The sequence below is a fragment of the Dendrobates tinctorius genome, unplaced genomic scaffold (genome assembly GCF_039654945.1).
Source record: "Dendrobates tinctorius isolate UK_male_01 unplaced genomic scaffold, ASM3965494v1 ptg000028l, whole genome shotgun sequence".
In the NCBI taxonomy this organism is placed as follows: domain Eukaryota; kingdom Metazoa; phylum Chordata; class Amphibia; order Anura; family Dendrobatidae; genus Dendrobates; species Dendrobates tinctorius.
Window position 1 is genome coordinate 37,169,022 of NW_027361696.1, and position 26,964 is coordinate 37,195,985.

The following is a 26,964-nucleotide window of genomic DNA, read 5'->3' on the forward strand; positions in this document are numbered from 1 at the left end:
TAGATTACACCTCAATATAACCGGCTGAAATTGGATGGTATATAAAATGTCTATACAGGACTGGGGAGAATTTGAACCTCCCTACAGACTTGAGGACACTGAACTAATATCTCAGGCCCAGTGTTGATTACACCTCAATATAACAGGCTGAAATTGGATGGTGTATAAAATGTCTATATAGGACTGGGGAGAATTTGAATCTCCCTAGAGATTTTAGGAAGCTGACAATGATGCTCTCAGTCCCAAGTATGGCAGCAGGTAGCCTAATAAGTAGGACTGCTGCACACAAAAGTGTGGAAAAATGAACGCTTGGTAACTGAGCAAAAAAGAGGATGAAAAGTATTTTTGCTTTTAAAAAAGCAGCTTGCACAGCAGTGTGAAAACAGAGGATGAAAAGCCTTAAAAGGCAGCATAATAACCAACAGAGCTGATGCACCAAAATATAGCCTCCCCTTGCACTGCACACTAACTGGTGTTTTGTACAGGCAAAATCGCTAGCAGCAGAAGCAGTTTTTTGTATCTTCTTCCCTGTCTAACGCTCTCCCTACAGAATCAGCAGCAGCTCTCCCTATTCTGAAATCAGCAGAAGTAAGATGGCGGTCGGCGTGCACGCCCTTTTATAGCCCCTGTGACGCCACACAAAGCAAGCCAATCACTTGCATGCCCTTCTCAAAGATGGTGGTGACCGCTGCCTATGTCATCGCATTGCCCACAGTGTGCGTCCTCCATCATTGGCTGAAAAAGGGCGCTGAAGCATCATTTGAAACGCGACTTTGGTGCCATGGTCGCCGACCTCGTGGCCGACCTCACGCTATGGTCGGGTTTCGTTTCATGAAATCCGAATTTTGCGAAAGTTGGCGACTTTTGAAATTGACCGACCCATTTCGCTCAACTCTAATTTTGTCCCACCTTCCCCTGATGACACATAGGTTGCCAGAAAACCACCTCGCTTTTGTCCTCCTCTTCCTCGGACTTTCCCAATTCCGCCATATGCAGTTGCTGAATGTCCAGCCTACAAATCAACATATGCCATTTTTTAAACCTCCCTAATTGGGCTGCATTCCCCCCCAATGGCTGGGGTCAACACCTGGCGCACCCGGGCAAGTGCCGTTGCTCTGAACAGGTGGATGGGCCCACTGATGGCCGACGGCACTGGCACAGGGCCCCTCATAGTACAATACAGTGTCTCTGACGGGGGGCCCCACTCACCATCAGACACACCAGCGTACTATGAGGGGCCCTGTGCCAGTACCGTCACTCACGCGTGTGCCTCCCCTGCTCGGTAATGGCCACAGCACTTGCAAATTGCAATCCTTACTTCTCCCTGCTCCACCGCTGTGTAGTCTGGCCAGTTAAATCCTTCACAGGGACGGCCACTAGAAATTTGGTGTATTGATCGATGATGGTTAAGATGTAGCTATGGCCTGTCCTGCTGGGCTCTACCTTCAGATGATCAATGGCTACCATTAGTAATAGCCGTCAACTTACAAGCAGATGCAGTGGTGCTTTATGATCACCTTTCACAGTTGTGATAGTCACAGACATGTGACATTCCTGCCACCATTTTTCAATGTCTCCTCTCATGCCAATCCAATAGAATCACCTACGGCCTGTGGCTTCTGTCTTTTGCACTCCAAAATGACCAGACACATCATGATAAGCAGTGAGGACCATGTCACGAACAAGCATTTCCCAGTAAGTGCAGGTCAACCGTAATTCCGGAATTAGGCCTAAACGGCATTTCAGAAAGAATGTGAAAAAATTGTGTCCAAACCACAGGTGCTGTAGCTTGCTTAACAGCTGGGCTCCTCTGCTGAGTAGCACACAGTTTTTACATAAACAGGCGGCATAGTTTGGTCCACGGGTGGCCAACTCTGCTGAGTAGTATACACAGTTACTAGGCCCAAAGTATTGTGGTGTAAATGCAGTCAAAAACTGGTTCTTTCATAAACAGGCGGCATAGCTCGGTTCACGGGTGGGCTCCTCTTCTGAGTAGCAGACACAGTTACTAGGCCCAAAAGGATTTTCGGGACAATATGCAGTAAAAAATTATTAGAAACACACACGGTGTAGCTCCTTCACAGGTGTACTACACCGCTGGCTACCAGACACCGCTACTATACCCTAAAACTGTCTATTATCATTGAAAACCATTATTAATGTGAAAAAAAGATACGCTTTTGTTTAACGAAACGTACTCGAACAGCTGAATTTTTATCAAAGTGTTGTAGTTCGACGAATGGATCTAACACCACCCAAAACAGCTAGAATTTGAACTTGGCCAACAGTTCCACTCAAACACCACTCATCTGTAATCAGGAGGCAGACTCAGACGGTCTCAGGCACAGTATGAATTCGACAAGATTGCAGAAAGTTGAGAAAGGGTACAGTATCACCGGATAACAGGTATATATAGCATAGTTTAAACATTTAAAATCTCTGTGTTTATTTCCGGAGTCCGACAAAGACACTCACAGCCTCAGTATGGATTAGACAACAATCTAAAAAGTAGAAAAAAGGAAATGTTTTTGAAGCATACACCAGTAAACACTGTTGGGGTATTTTTAAATCTTCATATATATTTCTGTCTCAGTAAGACAGTCCAGACTCTCCGCAAGAGGAAACGAGATGGATAAAAATACAGACATAAAGTCGAGTGATTGCAGAAATTTAGGAATTACTAATCATGGGAAAAACTCCCGGGAGAATTCTCCGAGGCGATGCTGACCCACAATTACTTTGTGTGTGGAGACAGCGAAAACAGTTCTTTGTGAAGAAATGGTTGCTGTATCACAGTACCGTTGATCCCATCACCGTTACTCATCTCCATCAAATTTTGATCACAGGGAGAGATGTAGACATGGTCCTCACTGTTTATCATGCCTATCATGTTCACAATTTGATGGAGACGAGTAACGGTGATGTGATCCACGGTACTGCAGTGAAGTATTTGTCATTGTACTATACCTTTATTTCTGTGCCATATCGGAGCATCATGAGTTGTGGTATGTGTTAAAGGGGCGCACTGACACTCTCTGATCCAGGGCACATGAAAACCTGGAGCCAGCCCTACCCCCCACAACTTTAGCCAAATAACCCCCAGTTTTCAATGCGTAACTATTATTATGAAGTAAATTAAGGCTGACAAGCTTCAGTAATAAGAATTGATGTTTTTGGCATTGAAATGGGCACTGTAGGTGTGTTTACTGTCCTCCACTCCCTGTCAACTTTGCTTCCCCATTGACTTGCATTGGGTTTCGTGTTTCAGTCGGCCTCCGACTTTTCCCTATAGTCGGCCGAATTCGTTCGACCCGACTTTTGAGAAAGTCGAGTTTCATGAAACCCGACTCGACGCTAAAAAAGGCAAAGTCGCTCATCTCTAATGATAAGTATTTATTATAAGTAGAGTTGAGTGAAACAGGTCGGCCAGATTCATAAGTCGCAGACTTATCGCAAAGTCGGGTTTCGCTGACCGAAACCCGACCACAGCGTGAAGCCAGCCATGCAGTCGGAAAAACGATCACCAAAGTTGGATTTCCCAGAATGCTTGCACGTGACTTTTTTCAGCCACTGAGCAAAGACGTACACTCTGGGCAATGAGATGACATGTGCAGCGTCCGGGAGAGAGAGAGTTTTTCTAGCGCGATCAGCGGCGCCCACGTGGTGAGCGCCGCTGATCACGGCCGGGTCTCAGCTGATTATCACAGCTGACACCCGGCACAATGTGTCAGGGGCAGTCACGGACCGCCCCCTACACATTAACCCCTTGCACACCGCGATCAAACATGATCGCGGTGTACCGGGGGTTAAAGGGTAGCATCGGCAGGGAGGGGGCTCCCTCGGTGCTTCCCTGAGCCCCCCACAGCAGCGCATTGTGTAGCGCTGCTGCGGGGGGGGCTCTTTCCCTACAGGCCCCCGAATCCAAGATGGCGACGGGGGCCTTCGGGGGCCTGCAGGGAGATGGCTTCCTCAGTGCCTGCAAAGCGCAGGCATGAGGAAGTCTGCAGTAGTGCCTGTGACAGATCGCTGATCTGTCACAGTGATCTGTCACAGGACAGTGAAGTCACCCCGGGGACTACGTAATAAAGTTAAAAAAAAATAAAAAAAGTGTTAAAATAATTTTTAAAAAAATCGCCAAATAAATTAGAAAAAAAAAAATATTCCCCCAATAAATCCATTTTTTGGAAATAAAAAAAAAACAATAAAAGTACACATATTTGGTATCGTCGCATCCGTAACGACCCGCCCGATGAAAATTTTCCCATTAGTTAACCCCTTAAGCGAACCCCTTAAAAAATAAAAAAAAAAAACGAAGCAAAAAATAATGATTTATTATCATACTGCCAAACAAAAAGTGTAATAACGCGCGATGAAAAAGACGCATATAAATATCCATGGTACCGCTGAAAATGTCATCTTGTCCCGCAAAAAATGAGCCACCATACAGCATCATCAGCGAAAAAATATAAAAGTTATAGCTCCCAGAATAAAGCGATGCAAAAATAATTATTTTTTATATAAAATAGTTTTCATTGCATAAAACCACCAAAACATAAAAAAATGACCTAAATGAGGTATCGCTGTAACCGTACTGACCCGAAGAATAAAACCGCCTTATTAATTTTACCGCACGTGGAACAGTGTAAACGCACCCCCCCAAAAGAAATTCATGAAACGCTGGTTTTTGTTCATTCTGTGTCCCAAAAATCGGAATAAAAAGCGATCAAAAAATGTCACGTGCCCAAAAATGGTACCACTAAAAACTTCAACTCGTCCCGCAAAAAATAAGACCTCAAATGACTCGGTGGGTCAAAATATGGAAAAATTATAGCTCTCAATATGTGGTGATGCAAAAACTATTTTTACAATAAAAGCCTCTTTTCGCGTGCGACAGCTGCCAAACATAAAAACCGCCATAAATAGTAAATCAAACCCCCCCCGTTATGACCCTCTTGGTAAGGGAAAAATAATAAACTTAAAAGAAAATGTATTTATTTCCATTTTCCCATTAGGGTTAGGGTTAGGGTTAGGTCCAGGGCTAGGGTTAGGGTTAGGGCTAGGATTAGGGTTAGGGATGTGTTGGGGTTCGGGTTGGAGTTAGAATTGGGAGTTTCCACTGTTTGGGCACATCAGGGGCTCTCCAAATGCAACATGGCGTCTGATCTCAATTCCAGCCAATTCTGAGTTGAAAAAGTCAAATGGTGCTCCTTCCCTTCCAAGCTCTGCCATGCGCCCAAACAGTGTTTTACCCCCACATGTAGGGTATCACCCTACTCAGGACAAATTGCAAAACAACTTTTGGGGTCCAATTTCTCCTGTTACCCTTAGGAAAATAAAAAATTGGGGTCAAAAACATCATTTTTGTGGAAAAAAATGATTTTTTTATTTTCACGTCCGAGCATTATAAACTTCTGTGAAGCACTTGGGCGTTCAAAGTGCTCACCACACATCTAGATAAGTTCCGTGGGGGGTCTAGTGTCCAAAATGGGGTCACTTGTGGGGAGTTTCAATAGTTTAGGTACATCAGGGGCTCTCCAAACGCACATGACACCCGCAGACCATTCCATCAAAGTCTGCATTCTAAAACGTCACTACTTCCCTTCCGAGCCCCGACGTGTGCCCATACAATAGTTTTCTCCCACATATGGGGTATCAGTGTACTCAGGACAAATTGGACAACAACTTTTGGGGTTCAATTTCTCCTGTTACCCTTGGGAAAATAAAAAAATTGGGGACTAATTGATTATGTTTGTGGAAAAAATACGATTTTTTTATTTTCATGCCCGGGCATTATAAACTTCTGTGAAGCCCTTGGGGGTTCAAAGTGCTCACCTCACATCTAGATAAGTTCCTTAGGGGGTCTAGTTTCCAAAATGGGGTCATTTGTGGGGGGTTTCCACTGTTTAGGTACATTAGGGGCTCTCCAAAGGCAACATGACACCCGCAGACCATTCCATCAAAGTCTGCATTCCAAAACGTCACTACTTCCCTTCCGAGCCCCGACGTGTGCCCATACATTAGTTTTCTCCCACATATGGGGTATCAGCATACTCAGGACAAATTTGACAACAACTTTTGGGGTCCAATTTCTCCTGGTACCCTTGGGAAAATAAAAAAAATGGTGACTAAAAGATCATGTTTGTGGAAAAAATACAAATTTTTTATTTTCACGCCCGGGCGTTATAAACTTCTGTGAAGCACTGGGGGGTTCAAAGTGCTCACCACACATATAGATAAGTTCTACATTCTATGTGGGGTATCAGCGTACTCAGGACAAATTGCACAATAACTTTTAGGGTCCTGTTACCCTTGGAAAAATAAGAATTGAGGGTGAAAAGATCATTTTTTTGGAAAAAATATGATTTTTTAATTGTACGTTTGTATGTTATAAACTTCTGTGAAGCCCTTGGGGGTTCAAAGTTCTCACCACACATCTAGATAAGTTCCTTAGGGGGTCTAGTTTCCAAAATGGTGTCATTTGTGGGGGGTTTCCACTGTTTTGGTACATCAGGGGTTTTCCAATCGCGACATGGCGTCCGATCTCAATTCTAGCCAAAAACGTCAAATGGCGCTGCTTCCCTTCCGAGCTCTGCCATGCGCCCAAATAGTGCTTTACCCCCACATGTGGGGTATCAGCATACTCAGGACAAATTGCACAATAACTTTTAGGGTCCTGTTACCCTTGGGAAAATAAGAATTGAGGGTGAAAAGATCATTTTTGTGGAAAAAATATGATTTTTTAATTGTACCGCTGTACGTTATAAACTTCTGTGAAGCCCTTGTGGGTTAAAAGTTCTCACCACATATCTAGATAAGTTCCTTGGGGGGTCTAGTTTCCAAAATGGGGTCACTTGTAGGGGGTTTCCACTGTTTAGGTACATCAGGGGCTCTCCAAACGTGACATGGCGTCCGATCTGAATTCCAGCCAATTTTGCATTGAAAAAGTCAAACGGCGCTCCTTCCATTCTGAGCTCTGCCATGCGCCGAAACAGTCGTTCCCCCCACATATCAGGTATCAGCGTACTCAGGACAAATTTCACAATAACTTTTGCAGTCCAATTTCTCCTGTTACCCTTGGTAAAATAAAAAAAATTGAACCTGAATTATTTTTTTTGTGAAAAAAAGTTAGATGTTCATTTTTTTTTAAATATTCAAAAAAATTCCTGTGACGCACCTAAAGGGTTAATAAACTTCTTGAATGTGGTTTTGAGCACCTTGAGGGGTGCAGTTTTTGGAATGGTGTTACTTTTGGGTATTTACTATCATATAGACCCCGCAAAGTGGCTTCAAATGTGATGTGGTCCGTAAAAATAAAATGGCGTTGCAAAAATGAGAAATCGCTGGTCAATTTTTAACCCTTATAACTTCCTAACAAAAAAAATGTTGGTTCCAAAATTGTGCTGATGTAAAGTAAACATGTGAGAAATGTTATTTATTAAGTTTTTTATGTGCCGTATCTCTTTGATTTAAGGGCATAAAAATTCAAAGTTGGAAAATTGCGAAATTTTCAAAATTTTCGCCAAATTTCCATTTTTTTCACAAATAAACGCAAGCTATTTGAATGAAATTTTACCACTACCATGAAGTACAATATGTCACGAGAAAACAATGTCAGAATCACCGGGATCCATGGAAGCGTTCCAGAGTTATGACCTCATAAATGGACAGTTGTCAGAATTGTAAAAATTGGCCCGGTCATGAACGTGCAAACCACCCTTGGGGGTGAAGGGGTTAAAAAGCGGTCCGGCATGTGGGTGTGTTTACTGTCCTCCACTCCCTGCCGACTTTTCTTCCCCATTTACTTGCATTGGGTTTCGTGTTTCAGTCGGACCTTCGACTTTTCCCGATAGTCGGCTGATTTTGTTCGACTAGACTTTTGAGAAAGTCGGGTTTCATGAAACCAGACTCGACCCTAAAAAAGGCAAAGTCGCTCATCTCTAGTTATAAGTATTTTTTCTTTGCACTTACGTAGCACAGGTATCTTGGTCAGGGTTGATTCTCCTCTCCCCACATCATTTATTGCAGCACAGGAATATGGCTCCTCGTTCCTGGTCACATTCCTTACTGTGATCTTCCATCCTTTCTCCGGTAATTTGATTTTGTTTTTCCCTTTGTACCATTCATACTTATAAACATCACGCTTGGAGAAACTGTTACATTGTAAAGTTACATCACTTCCTTCCGCCACTTCATCCTTCGCAATGACAGCAACATTTTTGGGTGTATCTGTGGAATGGAAAGATTATTATGGTTGAATTAAACTGTCACACAAGAAATATACCAGAAACAGTCTAGAAATGGGTCAGAAGGTAAGAATACCACTTCTTTCTTATTTTACTTGCCTTTCTTTTCTTACCCTGCTCTTTAACCATGCTCACATTTGCCATCACCATTTTTGCTCCACTAATCTTCACTCTCCTTCGCTACCCCCAAACCCAGCACTCTCGAACCAAATAACTATCTCCCCCTCTCACTTACCCCCTCCCCTTGCCTCATCTGCAGACCTGCTCCTTAACCTCAGACCTCTCCTACCAAAATGCAATACAAGTCGGTCACTCTTTTTCACCCACCTGCTTTCACTTTCTCTGCTTCTTCTCACTGCTGGTGACATATCCCCCATTCCTGGCCCCCCACCTCATACATCCCACTGATCCTCACCCCTATCTTTCTCACTGCCGCAATCCCTCACACTTAACCTGTGCCACTGACCCCCACCCTCCTTCTCTCTCTAGCACTTTGGAATGCCCGCCCCATCTGCAACACGCTCAACGACCTCTTCACAACCTTTACTTCCTGGCCCTCACTGAGACCTGGCTGACACGGCCTCCCCTGCCGCACTGATTTACGGCGGCCTCCACTTTACCCACACTCCTCGCCCTGGCAGCAGACATGGTGGAAGAGTGGGTTTCCTTCTTTTGAAAAACTGCTCCTTTAACCCTCTCCACCCCCCACCCTCCCTTATCCTCCCTTCTTTCGAGGTTCACTCTGTCCATATCTACTCTCTCTCTAATCTCCAAATGACTGTCATATACCGACCACTGGGCTTAGCCACTGCCTTCATCGACCAATTCTCCACCTGGCTCCTCCACTTTCTCTCTGCTGACATCCACACCATCATCATGGGGGACTTCAACATCCCCATTGACACCCAACAGCCAGCAGCCTCCAAACTCCTGTCACTTACCTCATCCTTTGGACTTACTCAGTGGTCCTGCACAGCCACCCACACAGATGGACATACATTACCTCATCTTCACCCGCCTCTGCCCCTACACCTTCTCATCCTTGTCATCCTCACCTGCCCCCCATGTCCAGCCACTAGCATATCCTCGCAGAAACCTCGCACACCGAGACACTCACAGACTCTCAGACTCTCTTCTACCTCTATCCTCCATATCTTCTCTCCACGATACGGACTCCGCCACCACTTTCTACAACGCCACCCTCACATCAGCCATATACTCAGTTGCCCCTCTCATGCATGGCAAAGTGCAACGAATCAATAGGCAACCCTGGCACAACAACCTCACCAAAAAACTTCGACAAGCATCCAGGGTCGCGGAGCGGCATTGGAAGAAAACACGCTTGCCAGATGACTTCACTGCTCTCAAACAAGCTACACTTGCCTTCAAATCAGCCCTCACCTCTGCTAAACAGACCTATTTCACAAACCTTGTATCTTCATTATCCCACAACCCAAAACAACTGTTCAGCAGATTTATCTCTCTCCTCCACCCACCACTGCCACCTCCAACTTCCCTCAACTCTGCTGAGGACTTTGCCACCTACTTCAAAAACAAGATCGACCAAGCAAGGCAAACCTTTACTGTTCCACTAACCCAACCACTCCACATACCAGACCTCTGCCCTTCCCTAATAACCTCCCTCTCCAACGTCACTGAAGGAGATCTTACTCATCTCCTTTCCAAATCACACCTCACCACCTGTGCACTTGACCCCATCCCTTCCCACCTGCTCCCCAACCTCACTAACATGCTCATCCCAGCCCTAACCCATCTCTTCAACCTATCGCCATGTTCTGGTAGCTTCCCCTCTGCCTTTAAACATGCCACAATCACACCCATCCTCAAAAAAACAAACCTTGACCCAACTGCTATGCCCAGCTATCGCCCCATATCACTGCTCCCATTTGCTTCCAAACTCCTTGAACAGCATGTCCATGCTCAACTTTCCTCCCACCTCTCATCTAACTCCCTCCTTGACATCCTCCAATCTGGATCCACCGTCACCACTCCACTGAAACAGCCCTGACCAAAATGACTAATGACTTACTTACAGCCAAAGCTAAAAGACAGTTCTCCATCCTACTCCTTCTCGACCTGTCCTCTGCCTTTGACACAGTTGACCACTGCCCACTGCTACAGATTCTTTCTTCCCTTGGCATCAAAGACCTTGCCCTGTCCTGGATTGCCTCATACCTTTCTGACCACACATTTAGCAGCGTTTCCCACTCCCACACTATCTCCCCATCACGCCCTCTCTCTTTTGGAGTCCCACAAGGCTCTGTCCTGGGGCCCCTACTTTTTTCCATCTATACCCTTGGCCTAGAACAACTCATAAAGTCCCATGGCTTCCAGTACCACCTGTAGGCGGACGACATTCAGATCTACCTCTCTGGCCCAGATGTCACCTCTCTGCTGTGTCTATCAGCCATATCCTCCTTTTCACCTCTCGCTTTCTAAAACTCAATGTAGACAAAACTGAACTCATTATGTTTCCTCCATCTAATGTATCTTCCCTACCCAATCTATCTATTAAACTAAACGGCATCACGCTCTCTCCCGCACCAGAAATCCACTGCCTTAGATTAACTCTCCACTCTGCCCTGTCCTTCAAACCACACATCCAAACTCTTGCCGCCTCCAGCTCAAAAATATTTCCAGAATCCGTCTCTTCCTCAGCCCTCAGTCTACTAAAACTCTTGTACATGCCCTCATCATCTCCCACATTGACTACTGCAACACTCTCCTCTGTGGTCTCCCTGCTAACTCTCTTGCACCACACCAGTCTGTCCTCAACTCTTCTGCCCGACTAATCCACCTCTCTCCTCGCAACTCCCCTGTCTCTCCCCTCTGAAAATCTCTCCACTGGCTCCCAATTCCCCAACGAATCCAGTTCAAACTACTAACACTGACCTACAAAGCCATCCACAACCTGTCCCCTTCCTATATCTTTGAACTAATCTCCCAATATCTTCCCTCGCATAATCTTTGATCCTCCCAAGATCTCCTACTCTCCTACACACTTATTCGTTCCTCACACAACTGCCTCCAATATTTCTCCCGAATATCCCCCATCCTCTGAAACTCCATGCCTCAACACATCTGGTTATCTACCACCCTCAGATCCTTCAAACGGAACCTGAAAACCCATCTTTTCAGGAACTTACAGCCTGCAATAACCATTCTGCCGCCTCACCATCGCCTGAGCTGCCGCCTCATCACCACCAGAGCTGGTGCACCCCCGACCTTCTGTCTCTTCCCCACTATCCCGTAGTATGTAAGTCCGCAAGAACAGGGTCCTCTCTCCTCTGCACCAGTCTGTCATTGTAAATTTGTTAACTGTTAACGATATCTATAATTTTGTATGTAACCCCCTTCATGAGAACAGTACATGAGTACAGCACCATGGAATTAATGGTGCTATATAAATAAATAATAGTAATAATCAAATTAAACTATAAAATATGCAGCCTTGCAGTGCTGAGGTCCTGGGTTCAAATCCCACCAAGGACAACATCTGCAAGGAGTTTGTATGTTCTCCCGTGTTTGTGTGGGTGTCCTCCGAGTACTCCGGTTTCCTCCCTCATTCCAAAGACATACTGATAGGGAATCTAAATTGTGAGCCCCATTGGCACAGTGATGATAATATCTGTAAAGCGCTGTATAAGTGAGTAAAATAATTGTCATCATTAGTGTATTGTTTACAACAAAATATTATTTACACATGTACCTTAAATTACAGAAGTCCTCCTACTGCTCCCATCAAAATTTTTATCCTCTTAATATATTGCATTCATCATATTATACAGCACTCTGCACTTAGAATTGCTCATTTTTCCTTTCTACCCAGATAATTCTTCTATTGTATCTGCTCTATGTAGAAACAGGAAGTATTTCTGCCTGCAGAATTCATTCCCTCCTTGTCCCAGCTGCTCCCATATCCCCTATGCCAGGGATTTTCGCAATGACTCATGCAGGGAAAATTGACCTCCTGTTTCTACACAGAGTTTAGAAGGGTTCAGCTTATCAGTGTATAATCATGGGATGTCATTGATCTAATAGGAAAGAGAAGAATTAGCTGGGTAGGAAGGCAAAATAAGCAATTGTGAGTACACAGTGCTGTATAATATGATGACTGTAATATATTAAAAGGATAACACTTTTGTTGGGAGGAGGGCTTCTTTAAGTTAGTTCTGCAAAATAGAAAAAAGTGCAATTAAAATCCTTCTTTGAATAAATTTTATATACCTATTAGTTGTCATCAAAGGTTATTGAAGAATCTATCCTGTGCATATGAAGTGTGAGTTCTCAGTATGTCTACTCATGGGACCAACATTCCTGAGCCAATCAAACCCTCCAATATCAATGGGACAACAGTCCAATGTATACGAGAGCCCTCGACTTTCCCTGGATAAATGAAGTTAGAGCAGATAAAGATCTGGCATCTGCGATTTTTGACTGCTGATCATTTTGTTCTGAAAGCAATAAACCACCAAAAAAGGAATCTGGCAGTGGATCACTCATAGATAGTGATGGTTGAGCATGCTTGGGCACCATGATCAGTACTCAGGCACCATGCTCGATTCCCCACTCGGCATGTTTCGCGGCTGATTTTAAGTGCCAACCACTGTAATGCTGTAGCCATGTGTTGACTACTGGCATGACAGGAAATTGCCGGCTGCATAGCATCATCGGATCTATATTAGACCCGGTAACGCCTTGCTTGGTCTTTGTACCAAGAAATAGTGCAGCAAGAGTTTCTGCTGTAGATGGGACAGTGTGTTAAAGAGTTACAATGGAGTCTTGAGCAACATTAAACTAACAGCCCTTTTCAGGACTAATTCAAATAGAGTGTATTTTCTAGTAATACCTCTCTTAACTCCACTTAGTGAAGGATTAGCTACTGGAGTACGGCTTGTGTATTAGAATCATTTAAGCAGAGTTCATTGCCTTACAGTCCTTGGTGCTGCCATGTACAACCAAAAGTCTTTTCTGGGCCAATTTGAATAGTTTACATTCTCGAATAATACCGTTCTTATCTGGAATTTGTGTAGGGTTAGCTGCTTGAGTAGGGCTTATGTATTACAATCATTTTCGCAGGGTTCATTGCGTTACAACTAGAGTTGAGCAAAAAGGGTCAGTCAAATTCCAAAATCGCCGACTTTAGCTAAAGACGGGATTCGCCAATCGAAACCCGACCATAGCGTGAGGTCGGCCATGAGGTCGCCGAGCCGAGCGCCAAAGTCGCGTTTCAAATAATGCTTCCAGCGCCTTTTCTCAGCCAATGATGGAGGACGCACACTATGGGCAATGCGATGACATGGGCAGCGGCCACCACCATCTTAGAGAAGGGCATTGAAGTGATTGGCTGGCTTTGTGTGGCGTCACAATGGCTATAAAAGGCCGTGACCGGCATCTTACTTCTGCCGATCTTAGAATAGGGAGAGGTGCTGCTGCTGATTCTGAATAAGGGACAGAGTTAGACAGGGAAGAAGAAAAAAAAATTGCTTCTGCTGATTTCTAGAGATAAGCGACTTTGCCTTTTTTAGCGTCGAGTCGGGTTTCATGAGACCCGACTTTTGCATAAGTCGAGTCGAACGAAATCGGCCGACTATAGGGAAAAGTCGGAGGCCGACTGAAACACGAAACCTAATGCAAGTCAATGGGGAAGCAAAGTTGGCAGGGAGTGGAGGACAGTAAACACACCTACAGTGTCCATTTCAAAGCCAAAAGCATCAATTCTTATTACTGAAGCTTGTCAACCTTAATTTACTTCATAATAATAGTTACGCATTGAAAACTGGGGGTTATTTGGCTAAAGTAGTGGGGGGTAGGGCTGGCTCCAGGTTTTCATGTGCCCTGGGCCAAAGAGTGTCAGTGCGCCCCTTTAACATATACCACAACTCAGGATGCTCCAATACGGCACAGAAATATAGGTATAGTCCAATGACAAATACTTCACTGCTTACATGACTGATCTATTTTAAATTGTACAATAGCTCAAAAAAAGGACAGTATATTACTCCATACAGTAGTATGGCCACCACATTGTGCCCCATACAGAATAATGAGCCCCATATATTTCTCCATACAGAATAATTGGTCTCATATAATGTTCCATACAGTATATGATGAGCTCCACTTAATGCTACAGTATATGATGGTCCCCATGGACGATGCTCCAGTGTGTTATGGGCCCAAATAATGCTCCATATATAATGGGCCCCATTTCTAATGCTCCAGTGTATAATGTGCCCCATAGATGCTGCTCAAGTGCCTGATCTGCCCCATTTAGAATGCTCCAATATATGATGGGCCCCATGGATGATGCTCCAGTGTATGATGGGCCCTAATAATGTTCCATATATAATGGGCTCCATTTCTAATTCTCCAGTGTATAATGGGCCCCGTAAATGCTGCTCCAGTGTCTGATGTCCCCATTTGGAATGCTCCAGTATATGATGGGCCTCATGGATGATGCTCCAGTGTATGATGGGCCCTAATAATGCTCCATATATAATGGGCTCCATTTCTAATGCTCCAGTGTAAAATGGGCCCCGTAAATGCTGCTTCAGTGTCTGATGTCCCCCATTTGGAATGCTCCAGTATATGATGGGCCCAATTATTAATGAACCCAGGCATGGTATGTGAAAAGAGCTCCATGGAGTAATCTGAAGCGTGTGCTGCTGCATCCTTCACTTTTGGTGTGGGTGAAGGACACAAGGAAAGGGGTTTCTCCTGACCAGAAGCCTGCACTGACGACTCAGTGCTTTCATTTTTTGAAACTTCAGAAGAGGAGGCGATAAAGCTGGAGGCTGTTTCAGCAATCTAAGCCTAAAACAGTTCCTGATGCTTTGACTTTAAAAGCAGTCTACCTACTCCCAGAAAAGGGAGCCTTACAGGCCTTCCGGAGCGACACCATGACGCAGGCTCAACACCCCCTGCCTTAGCTGCTATTGTGTTTTTGGCACTACCAGCAGATGCACCACCACCATCAGTACCAGGTGGCCCATGTCCACATCCTCTTGGACCATACTTCCTCATGTTTTGGAAAATGGACCCAAAATACCAGCAGATATATGGTACTGTATCAGAAGCGCACAGCTCTATACAGTCTAGGGATAACAGTAAATCTCCGTATATATTTCATGAGTCATACACAGATGCTCACAGGCTCAGTATGGATTACACAATAAAATAAAAAGCTGAAAAAGGGTACAGTATCACCAGATACAAGGTATATATAGTATAGTGTAAACATTATGAATCTCCATATATATTTCAGGAGGCAGACACAAACGCTCTCAGGCCCAGTATGGATTACACAAGAATATGAAAAGCTGAAAATGGGTAATGTAACACAAGCGTACAGCTGTATACAGTGTTGGGGTAATCTTAAAGCTTCAAATATATTTTCGGAGTAACAGACAGACGTTCACAGGCTCATTATGGATTACACCAGAATCTAAATAGCAAAAAAGGTTACTGTATCAGAAGCGTACAGCTGTATACAGGGTTCGCCAAATTTGAAATCTCGGTATATATTTCCGGAGTCACCCTCAGACGCTCACTCAGTCTGGGTTTGACCATAATAAAAAATGTTTTAAAAAAGGTACTGGATAACAAGACAGCAAGTATATATATATTACAGGGTACAATTGAAATCTCCATATACATAGTCCCGTAGTCACTCTCAGACGCTTACTCACTATGGATTTGAAAGTAATACTAAATGTCGAACAAAGGTACTGTTTAACATGATACAAGCTGTATCGAGTGTAGGGTAAAAATTGGTATCTCTGATTCACCATATATATAGAAGGCGTAAACCACACATGCTCACTCACTATGGATGATACCATAATAAAAAATTTTGTACAAATGACTGTATCAGCACATACCAGGTGTATCCAGTCTAGGGTTAATTGTAAATTTCCATCTATACTTCTGGAGTCAGACACAGACACTCACAGGCTCATTATGTATTACACCAGAATTTAACACTAGAACTACCAGAGGGATCATTTTTACCCTTTTGCTATTTCTTTTTCCTATCATTTCTAAAATTTTAACAAATGAGTTCTGACTTTTTGTGACTTTTATTTATTCATGGTAGTGTATATTTTAGGACACAAAAATGAATTGTAACTTTATCAGGGGCCCGGATTTTACAATTCATACCTAAAAGTACTGAAGGGGTCAATTTGACCCCATACATAAAAGTAGTAGTAGGCAAGTCACCTAATATTACAGAGTACAGAAAATCACAATGCTTCTCCCTAGTTGTAGAGTGTAATTGAATCTTTGCATATCAGGGATGATTCAGCAAACTTGTCTGAACATGTTTGATCCATGTCTCTTGTAGCGATTTCTGTCTGCACTTTAGTAGCAACCATTACAGTTGAAGCTACAACTCTGCATGTTTGTACAGTGTCGTTTTATTACTTCTGCGATCTTACAAGTCCCTTTTTGCGACGTATATTTGAAGCATGAGTAAGCAGAGGGGTCTGACAAGTGATGAAATTTTGAAATGTCTTCAGAATTTATCTGAAAATGAGTCAGAAGAAGTGGCCCATCATCCGCAATGTCTGAACCACAAACAAAAGGACAAGAAATCTGCAAGCGTCGAAAATGTGGAGTTGGAAGATGCAACTAAAACAAAACAACTAAAACTTGCTCAAGCTGTAACAAACCAGTTTGTGGAAAATGCACTGGGAAAGTGGAAGAAAGTACTGTTTGTTAACTGTTGGACACCGCATGCTATGACCATGTAAAAGGAAAATGCGTGGTGTACTTGATCTTAACACTGTTCCTACTAAGTTAAAATAAATGTTCTTTAATTTGTTGGCAACAAAAAAGTTATTTTTACTCCAGAGTCAGTACTTTTGAATGGGGGTCAAAATGACCCCTAATGGTAGTTATAGGTATTATGAAACATGCGGTAGTTCTAGTGTTAAAAAGTAGAAAAAGGGAAAGGTATTCGAAGCGTACAACAGTATACAGTGTTGTGGTACTTTAAATCTTTGTATATATTTTAATCTTAGTAAGCCAGTCCAGACTCTCTGCTACTGGAAACTACATGGATACAAGTACAGAAGGAAAGTCGAGTGTTAGCAGAAATTTGGGAAATACTCATCGCGGGAAACACCTCTCGGTAGATGTTGCAGAGGCGATGCAGACCCTCAATTACTGTGTCTGTGGAGACAGCGAAAGCGGTTCTTTGTGAAGAAAGGATTGCTTTATCGCAGCAGCGTGGATCACATCACCGTTACTCATCTCCATCAAATTGTGATCACAGGGAGAGATGTAGACATGGCCCTCACTGCCTATCATGATTTGTCTGGTCATTTTGGAGTGCAAAAGACAGAAGCCACAGGCCGTAGGCGATTCTATTGGATTGGCATGAGAGGAGACATTGAAAAATTGTGGCAGGAATGTCACACATCTGTGATAGAGATGAGCGACTTTGCCTTTTTTCGGGTCGAACGAAATCGGCCGATAATCGTGAAAAGTCGAAGGCCGACTGAAACACGAAACTGTTATGAGCTCATTTTCTCCTTCACCTTTGATGTCCGATGAACTCCCTCTGCTGGTGAAAGGAGGTAGTGAAATTGATTTGGATGGGAAAAACCTGTCATCTGGACAGGTAGAGTGTGATTGGACATCCGGAATCTCTGAGTGGATATAAGGCCGCCGACGCCCTGCTGGGTTGCTGGTGATTCTCTCTGCTTGGAGCTCTGGCCTCCAGTTTAGTCCTGTCTACTAAAGCTAAGTTTTTGCTCTGCTTTTGTTCCATGAGATTTTGTCTGGTTTACTTAGTGTTTGTGTTCAGCCAGCCCTGGTTGGGACTGGCTGAACTCCATTTTTGTCTCTGATCAGTTGATTTCTTTGCTCTGTTTTCAGAATATACCTGAGTGCTGATATAGTGATTTTGAAGTCTAGTGACTTCAGGGCCTTTTCTATCAGACGTGTTGGACATTATTTTTGGCAGGGTTTTTGCGTAATTGCAGACAGTTGCTTTTCTTTCCTGTCCTATCTAGTTAGTGAGGGCCCCATCATTTGCTCAGCCTGTCTTTCTGTCTGTGTTTGTGTTTTCCTCTGTTTTCACCGTCAATACATGTTGGGGGCTGTCTATTGTTTTGGGGTCTGCTCTGGGGCAGTTTAGATTTCCCCTTTCTTTCTTTAGGTTTATTTAGTTCTCCGGCTGTGAACGAGGTGTCTAGGACCACCGTAGGAACACCACACGGCTACTGTTAGTTGCTGTGAATAGGATCAGGGGTCTGCAATCCGCTAGCTACCAACCTCTCCAGTTTTCTGGACTTAGCTTGTATTTTTGTTTTTTCCTCCTCCGGTGACTCATTCATAACACGAAACCCAATGCAAGTCAATGGGGAAGAAAAGTCGGCAGTGAGTGGAGGACAGGAAACACACCTAGAGTGCCCATTTTAATGCCAAAAACATTAATTCTTATTCCTTAAGCTTGTCAACCATAATTTACTTTATAATAGTTAGGCATTGAAAGCAGGGGGTCATTTGGCTAAAGTTGTGGGGGGGGTAGGGCTGGCTCCAGATTTTCGTGGGCCCTGGGCCAAAGAGTGTCACTGGGCTTCTTTAACACATGCCACAATTCATGATCTTCTGATACGGCAGAGAAATAGCGGTATAGTATAATGAAAAATACTTCACTTCTTACATCTCATGACTGATATCCATTTTAAATTCTCCAATAGCTCCAAAAACAGACAGTATATTACTCCATACAGTATTATGGCCACCGCATAGTGCGCTATACAGAGTAATGAGGCCCATATATTCCTCCATACAGAATCATTGGTCCCATATAATGTTTGAAACAGTATATGATGAGCTCCACATAATGCTACAGTATATGTTGGTCCCCATGGATGAAGCTCCACTGTGTTATGGGCCCAAATAATGTTCCATATATAATGGGCCCCATTTCTAATGCTCCAGTGCTTAATGGGCCCAGTAAATGCTGCTCCAGTGTCTGATGTCCACCTTTGGAATGCTCCAGTGTATGGTGAGCCTCATATATCATTCTCCAGAGTATAGTGCTCCCCAAAAATAGCTGTCTCAACATTGAAAACAATTAAATAAGTCTCCTCGAGAGAGGCCTGTGGGATTCCAGGTGAGGAGAGCAGGAAGGCACCTTATCTACAAGCCCAGAACCACAGAGCGGGAATAGTTTTACCCGCAGAGGTTCCGAATCCCTGAGCCACACACCCCGCCACTTGGGACCGGATGGGAATGATCCCCCCGCTGCCACGGCCTTCCCTCCCTCCTACCTGGGAGCTGAACGGGAGCGCACGAAACGTGAGTCCTGCCTGCTGTGCTGCGGACGCCTCTCCCTTCCTCCCGGCTGGCCACACTGACCGGAGACCGGAACTACAGAGACTGGTCAGTGCACGCTTGTTTCTGGGGGGTGCCGGTCCTCAGTGTTTGGCTGCCCCGCTGGACCGGGGACGCGGAGACCGGTCGCGGGGGGTGGGTGGTAGGATTCGCGCCCTTTTCTGGGACCGGGCGGGTGCCATATTTCCTCTTGTGCTGTGGTGCTTGAGAGGGAGGAGGAGGAAAAGACGCCGGGAGCTATACTGAGGCAGAGGAGGGAAGTTGCGACTGGGCTCTCATGCTCTCTACCCCAATGTGATTGCACTCTTGCTAACTGTTATATGACCTCTAATTGCACAAGGCATCCTGATCATTAAAACAGGAATTGGAGCTGGGTATTTGAAGTTTATACCAGACGCACAGCGGCCATTTTGACATTAGTCAGTGGATACTGGAGAAGACACTGTAACATAGGAGTCTCATATCTTTAACCCCTGGGACACAGGTGGAGTTCGAAAAGGGAGGAGTGAGTAACCCCCAGAGAACAACAGGGGGAACTATTTCTCCAAGATCCCAACCACTATAATAAGGGAAAAAAAAATCCCTGACAAATCTTCCTTCAGGCCGAATAGCAGTCATAACAAAATTCGTGCCAGAGAACAGAACGACTTCTTATCTCCCGGAACCAATATAAGAGCCACTAATTACCTCTACCTACTATCACAGCAAAAATTCAATTCTCCTATATGGAATCAACACTTGGAATGCACCCCTAACTCTGTAACTTGTAGACAGGGGGAAATCAACATTACAACAACATAAAGCAAATCTCAGAGCCCAGCAGCAATTATGGGAAAAACCACGATTAAAACTCTGAAGAGCACTACTAGAGCCACAAAATCTCTAACACAAGCAGATGTAGATAAAATTCTGAAGAAGCAAGCCACTTTCCCGGACCCTATTAAATCTTCACGGCAAACAGACTCTCAAATGGAAGATGACTCAGAAACAGATCTGGAGAGTGATTCAGATAGAGGGGGAACCACGAAAGACACCCTGGTGACCCGCTCATTTATTAAAAAGATTCTCTCAAAAGCTTTGGAACCTATTGGAAGAGAACTGGCGGAGATAAAGCAGGACATTATACAACAAGGTCACAGGCTCGAAGTGGTTGAAAGTTACCAGACGACCTTGACGCAACAGACTAACTCCATGCATAATTGCCTTAATGAGCATGAAAGCCAGATTCACAAGATCCAAAATACACTAGAAGACCACGAAAACCACGAGCGAAGGAATAACATCCGTATAAAGGGGCTCCCGGAGTCCGTGGCCATGGAGGCGTTAACTAAAGCGTCCACTGAGATCTTTTCTAATCTTCTACTAGACAACGACCCCAAAGACATTGAACTCGTAAGAGTGCACAGGTGGTCTTTGCGTCCCAGACCCAAACAAGGAGAACCCCCAAGAGATGTGCTGTGCCGTTTCCTTGACTATCGGGTGAAAGACTTGATCCTACGCAGGGCCTGCGAAGCACAGGAAATCCTATATGAAGGCTTACAGATAAGACTTTTCCAGGACTTGTCAGCCACAACTCTTAAAAAACGTAAAATTCTAAAACCATTGACAGAAGTACTAACACAAAAAGGCTATCAATACCGTTGGTTGTTCCCATTTGGAATCTATATTACAGCGGGAGACAAAAATCTTCAAGCCAGATCATCCACAGACATCAAATAAATCTGTAAGACTCTGGACATCTCCTTGGAGCACGTTTCATGCCGCTTCAAATTACCGACACCTGCCAAATCCACCTTCCTGGCAAGTGGTGGGGACTCCGAAACTCCAGAAACAAAGGAAGAAGATGGCTAAATCCCCAAGCTCAAGAGGAGATGACGGAGCAACCTGAATAAGCGAACCTCTTGTTTGTCGGCTGATTAACAATAAGGTTCCAGATTTGATATTTCTGGGTTTAAGACCGACACCGCTGCTTAGTAGCGATGGCGGCTGTTTTAGTATTACTAGAATACTTAGTTAGATTGGACCCACTGGGCTCTGAATTTCATAGAATAGTTTTCCCTCAAAAAGTCAACAAGAACAATGATTAAGTTCAGTAGATACGTTATTTGTAACTTTTTGCTTGTCATGCTATACATGAATCTCATCACGATTTGTTTTCTTCTCTTTTCCTATCTATTCTTCGCCTCCTGTCTCTCTCCCCCCCAGCCTTTATTCAAGTTCCAGTATCAAGAAGCGTCCGAATCAGAAAAGGTCACAGAGACAAAAAAGATTCACCCGCCAATCCTCTCAACCCCATGGCAATTCATAATAAGGTATTCACTTTTGCCTCTCTAAACGCAAACAGCTTAATCTCGCCGACCACTAGACGTCAAACATTAGACATGCTTAAAAAACAAAAAGTAGACATTTTGATGGTTCAGGAAACACACTTTAAATCAGGAAACTCCCTAATTTTGAACGCTCATATTACAACTCATGGTACCACGCTACAACCACACAAACGGGATCTAGGGCTACTTCGGTGGCGATAGCGAAAGGAATACCGTTTCAGATACATGACATAAAAGCAGACTCAAACGGGAGATACATATTCGTAAAGGGACTATTGGCGGGGAACATGTACACTATCTGTAGCCTTTATGCCCCGAACAAGAAACACTTGAAGTGGCTACTAGCAACCTTTACGAAAATAGAAGAATTTAGGGAAGGGACACTAGTCATAGGGGGAGACCTGAATGCAGCACTAGACCCTCAGTTGGCCACCACAAGAAAGAAAAGCTCAATATCCCAGCGAGACTTGATTAAAATTAAAACTAAAATTAGAGCAATGCAGATGATAGATATTTGGAGATATTTACAGCCCGGTGACAAAGACTTCACATACTATTCCCATCCTCATAAGACCTATCATAGACTGGACTACATACTAATCCCGAGATGATTACTCCCCAACGCCGTTGCCTCAAAAATTCTTCCAAACATTCATTCTGACCATTCAATAGTTACACTCCAAATGACGCTGCCCAAGCCTTTTTCCCTCACAAGAACATGGCGCCTAAACAAATCAATTTTGACGGACCCAGAGGTACGTGCTCGCATATCCAAAATACTTGAACAATATTTTACACAAAATGATACAGAAGAGGTTCCAATCCCTATTTCATGGGAAGCACATAAATCAGTAATAAGAGGAGAACTAATTTCAATCACTTCATATCTGAATAAGAAGAGGCAGCACGACATAAACACACTATACGAAGAGATCTTTGAACTAGAGACCTTACACAAGAAACATCCAGATACAAATTGGCTAAAAGCGCTAACCAAAAAGAGACAAGAGATGAAAGATTTTTTAAATAAAAAATCTGCAAAATGGTACGCCTCTTGGCGAAATAGAATGTTTGTACATGGAGACAAAGCTGCTAAATTTATGCTCTCGAGTATAAGAAAGCGCCAAAATCGCACATATATACATTCAATTAAAAAATCAGGAGGATTAAGCACTCAAAATTATGCGCAAATAGAGTCAGAGTTCCTAGAATATTACAAACAACTTTATAACATACGCCAGAAAGAAATACATGAGGATCAACAAAAAAGGAAGAGGGCAATTGGCAGATTTTTAGCCAGACTGAATCTGTCTCAACTGACAGAAACGCAACAATCTCAATTAACTAAGCCATTTAAAGTGCATGAGCTCAGGTCAGCCCTGTCGAAAAGCCCAGGGGGAAAAACACCTGGACCAGATGGCCTACCAATAACCTATTATAAGACCTTTTCCCCCATCCTCAATGCGCGCCTGCTGGGAATGTGTAATTCCATTCTGGGCAAAGATCAATTTCCAGCCCAAGCTTTGGAAGCAAAAGTATCCTTAATATATAAGGAAGGCAAAGATCAGGAACAATGCAGTAGCTACAGGCCAATTTTGCTATTCAATGTAGACCTGAAGTTATTTGCAAAAATGCTAGCAAACAGACTAGCAAAGGTCCTACCGTCGGTAATTTCCCTAAGCAGGCTGGTTTTGTGGGGGGGAGAGAGGGGAGAGATAACGCGTACAAAATAATACATCTTATGCAACACGCGAAAAAGAACAAACTCCCTTTGGTGCTGCTGGGTACAGATGCCAAAAAGGCTTTTGACAGGGTAGATTGGACTTATTTAGAAGAAACGTTACTGGGGTTTGGATTCCCGAGATAAACAGTTGTTACTATAATGAAATTATACAAAAATCCGAAGGCCCGCATTGATATTAATGATTCACTCACAGACACATTTACTATAGGAAATGGCACACGCCAGGGATGCCCGCTGTCGCCACTGCTTTTTGTGCTGACAATGGAGCCGCTCCTAACTGCAATGCAGCAATGCCCAGAAATAGAGGGCATAAAAATTTGAAAGCAAAACTATAAATCCACAGCCTTTGCCGATGATTTACTGGTCACAATGACGAAGCCAATTAGAAGCTTTCCAGCTCTCAAGAGGATACTGGAAGAATATGGCAGTGTCTCTAATTTTAAAGTGAAAGTGTCAAAATCAGAGGCATTAGATTTAAATGTCCCAACACATATCCTAAATAAACTGAAAAAGGAATACCCGTTTGCCTGGCCCAAAAATGTTATCACATATTTGGGAGTCAAAATAGCCAGAACAGAAAAAGAACTGATAAAATATAACTATGATCCATTGTTAGAACAGGCGGTAAACACAATCGGATGATGGAGAGACTCGTTCCTATCATGGACAGGGAGAAAAAACCTTTTAAAGAGCCTGATACTACCAAAATTCACCTATATGTTCCAAATGCTACCTATCCAAATGCCAGATTCTTATTTAACTAGTGTGAATTATCTTTTTTCTAAGTATATGTGGAATAAAACGAAGCCACGAATAGCTTTCCACACACTGACCCTGCCTAGGGCAAGGGGGGGAATGGGTGCTCCTGATATTAGAAAATATTACTACGCATCGGTGCTATCTAGGTCAATACATATAAGCCGAGATTCATATGACAAGCAATGGGTGGCAATGGAAAAAGAACTATCGCCTCTACCCATTAGACAGCTGTTATTGACCTACTCAAAAGGGGGTCCCGTCCCTACCCTTCCCAACGCACTCACACGGTCACTGCTAAAAGTTTGGGCCAGAACATATAGCATCCTGACACCCCCCTCATCACCAATATTACTGCTATCGGACATCTTAACTCACTCTATCGACTCCACGACAGACGAGGCCCCGCCAAGGCTAAAAATCGCAGTTGACCAGTTATTAATTGATGGAGTGCTTCCAACACTTCCTGAACTCCGCAAACTACCTGGACTAGCCAACATTAACTTCATACAATATTCCACAATAAAAACGACATTGAAAAGAATTCATTACAACACTGACCTCATGCGCAAACTTACGCCCTTTGAGACTCTATGTTCTAAATCAAATAAGCCCACAAAAATATTATCCACTATATACCACGCGCTCCTCCTGGCAGAACAATGTTTGAAACGCGCATATATAGCAAAGTGGGAAAAAGACCTAGGCTATGCTTTCTCACAAGACCAGGTACTTCACATCTATAAACACTCTCATGGTCCGACTAAATGTGTTAAAACCCAAGAAAATTCTAATAAGATAGTGTCCAGATGGTATATTTCACAAACCAGGCCTGGCGGGTGAATCATCAAATGAAATGTTGGAGATGTGGCATCGGAGAAGGTGACTATCTCTATATATGGTGGTCCTGCCCAGTCATAAAATGCTTTTGGACGCTTACTGAATGTGCCATCAAAAAGATAACTGGAAAGAAAGCCACACTAATGCCGGAAACCGCCCTTTTGAATTTTCCCCACCGTCAGAGACACTTGATTGCACTATGAGGGACCCTGTGCCAGTGCCGGTGCCCAAGAGTCGGCCCACCCACCTGTCCAGGGCAATGGCACTTGCACGGTTGCGTTCGCTAGGTGGTGACCCCGGCCATGGAGGGGAGGCAGTCCAGTCAGTTAGGGAGGTTACAAAATGGCATATGTTGATGTTGGACATTCAGCAGCTGCAAATGGAGGAATTGGAGAAGTCCGAGGAATAGGAGGACAAAAGCAAGCCATTTTTCTGGCAACCTTTGTGTCATCAGGGGAAGGTGGGACAAAATTCTTTGAAACCCATGCATGGTTCATTTTAATGAAGGTTAGATCATCAACATTTTGGGTCGACAGACGGGTCCTTTTTTCTGTCAGGATTGAGCCAGCAGCACTGAAGACTCTTTCCGATAGCACACTAGCAGCAGGGCAAGCGAGCTCCTGCAATTCATATTGTGCCAATTCAGGCCAGGCGTCCAGTTTAGAGGCCCAATAGTCAAAGGGGAATTACCTGTCAGGGAGAACATCGATATGGGACGAGAAGTAGTTTGTAACCATAGTTGACAACTGCTGCCTCCTGTCACTTTCAATCGATGCAGTATTACTAGTCTTGAGCGATACCTTCCGATATCGGGAAATATCAGATCGGATTGGATCTGATCGATACCCCAAAAATATCGGGTATCGCCAATTCCGATACCGGAAATCCATGCAAGTCAATGGGGCACAAATATCGGAATGAAAATAAACCCTTTCTTTCCTTGTACATCCAGTTCGGGAAGGGGGGGAAGAGTGTGGGTGGTGCGTGGGCGGAGACTGTGCGTGTGTGTGCGGGCAGGGGCTGTACGGGCCTCTCGGGGCTCTGTGCGGGCATGCCGGGGGTCTGTGCGGGCATGCCGGGGGTCTGTGCGGGCCTGCCGGGGGTCTGTGCAGGCCTGCCGAGGGTCTGTGTGGGCCTGCCGGGGGTCTGTGCGGGCTGCCGGGGGTCTGTGCGGGCCTGCCGGGGTCTGTGCGGGCCGCCGGGGGTCTGTGCGGGACGTGGGTCTGTGTGGGCCGCCGGGGATCTGTGCGGACCTGCCGGGGGTCTGTGCGGGCTGCCGGGGGTCTGTGCGGGCCTGCCGGGGGTCTGTGCGGGCTGCTGGGGGTCTGTGTGGGCCTGCCGGGGGTCTGAGCGGGCTGCTGGGGGTCTGTGTGGGCCTGCCGGGGGTTGTGCGTGTGTGCAGGCATCGTCTGATGGGACTACAAGTCCTATCGGGCTATGCCTGCTACAATGACAGTGATTGACACATTAGCCAATGATGGGATAGTAGTAGTCCCATCATCCGGCTAATGTGTTGAATGTAGAAAAAAAAACATACATACTACATACATACTGCATACATACTACATATATACAACATTCATACAACATACATACATACTACATACATACTTCATATATACTATATTCATACAACATACATACATACTACATACATACTACATATATTGTTGTGAGTTCA

General features: G+C 44.2%; 1 protein-coding gene across 3 annotated transcripts in view; it reads right to left on the reverse strand.

Annotated features, from left to right (window-relative positions):
• LOC141085293 (B-cell receptor CD22-like) overlaps nt 1-26,964 on the reverse strand; it is a 221,488-nt gene that overhangs the window by 73,031 nt on the left and 121,493 nt on the right. For 2 of the 3 annotated variants that reach the window (XM_073570572.1, XM_073570570.1), the window contains one exon: nt 7,969-8,226. The exons of the other annotated variant lie outside the window; for it this stretch is intronic. In XM_073570572.1, coding sequence (XP_073426673.1) covers nt 7,969-8,226 — 258 coding nt within the window. The remainder of the gene's footprint in view (nt 1-7,968; nt 8,227-26,964) is intronic. 3 annotated transcript variants of the gene reach the window in all.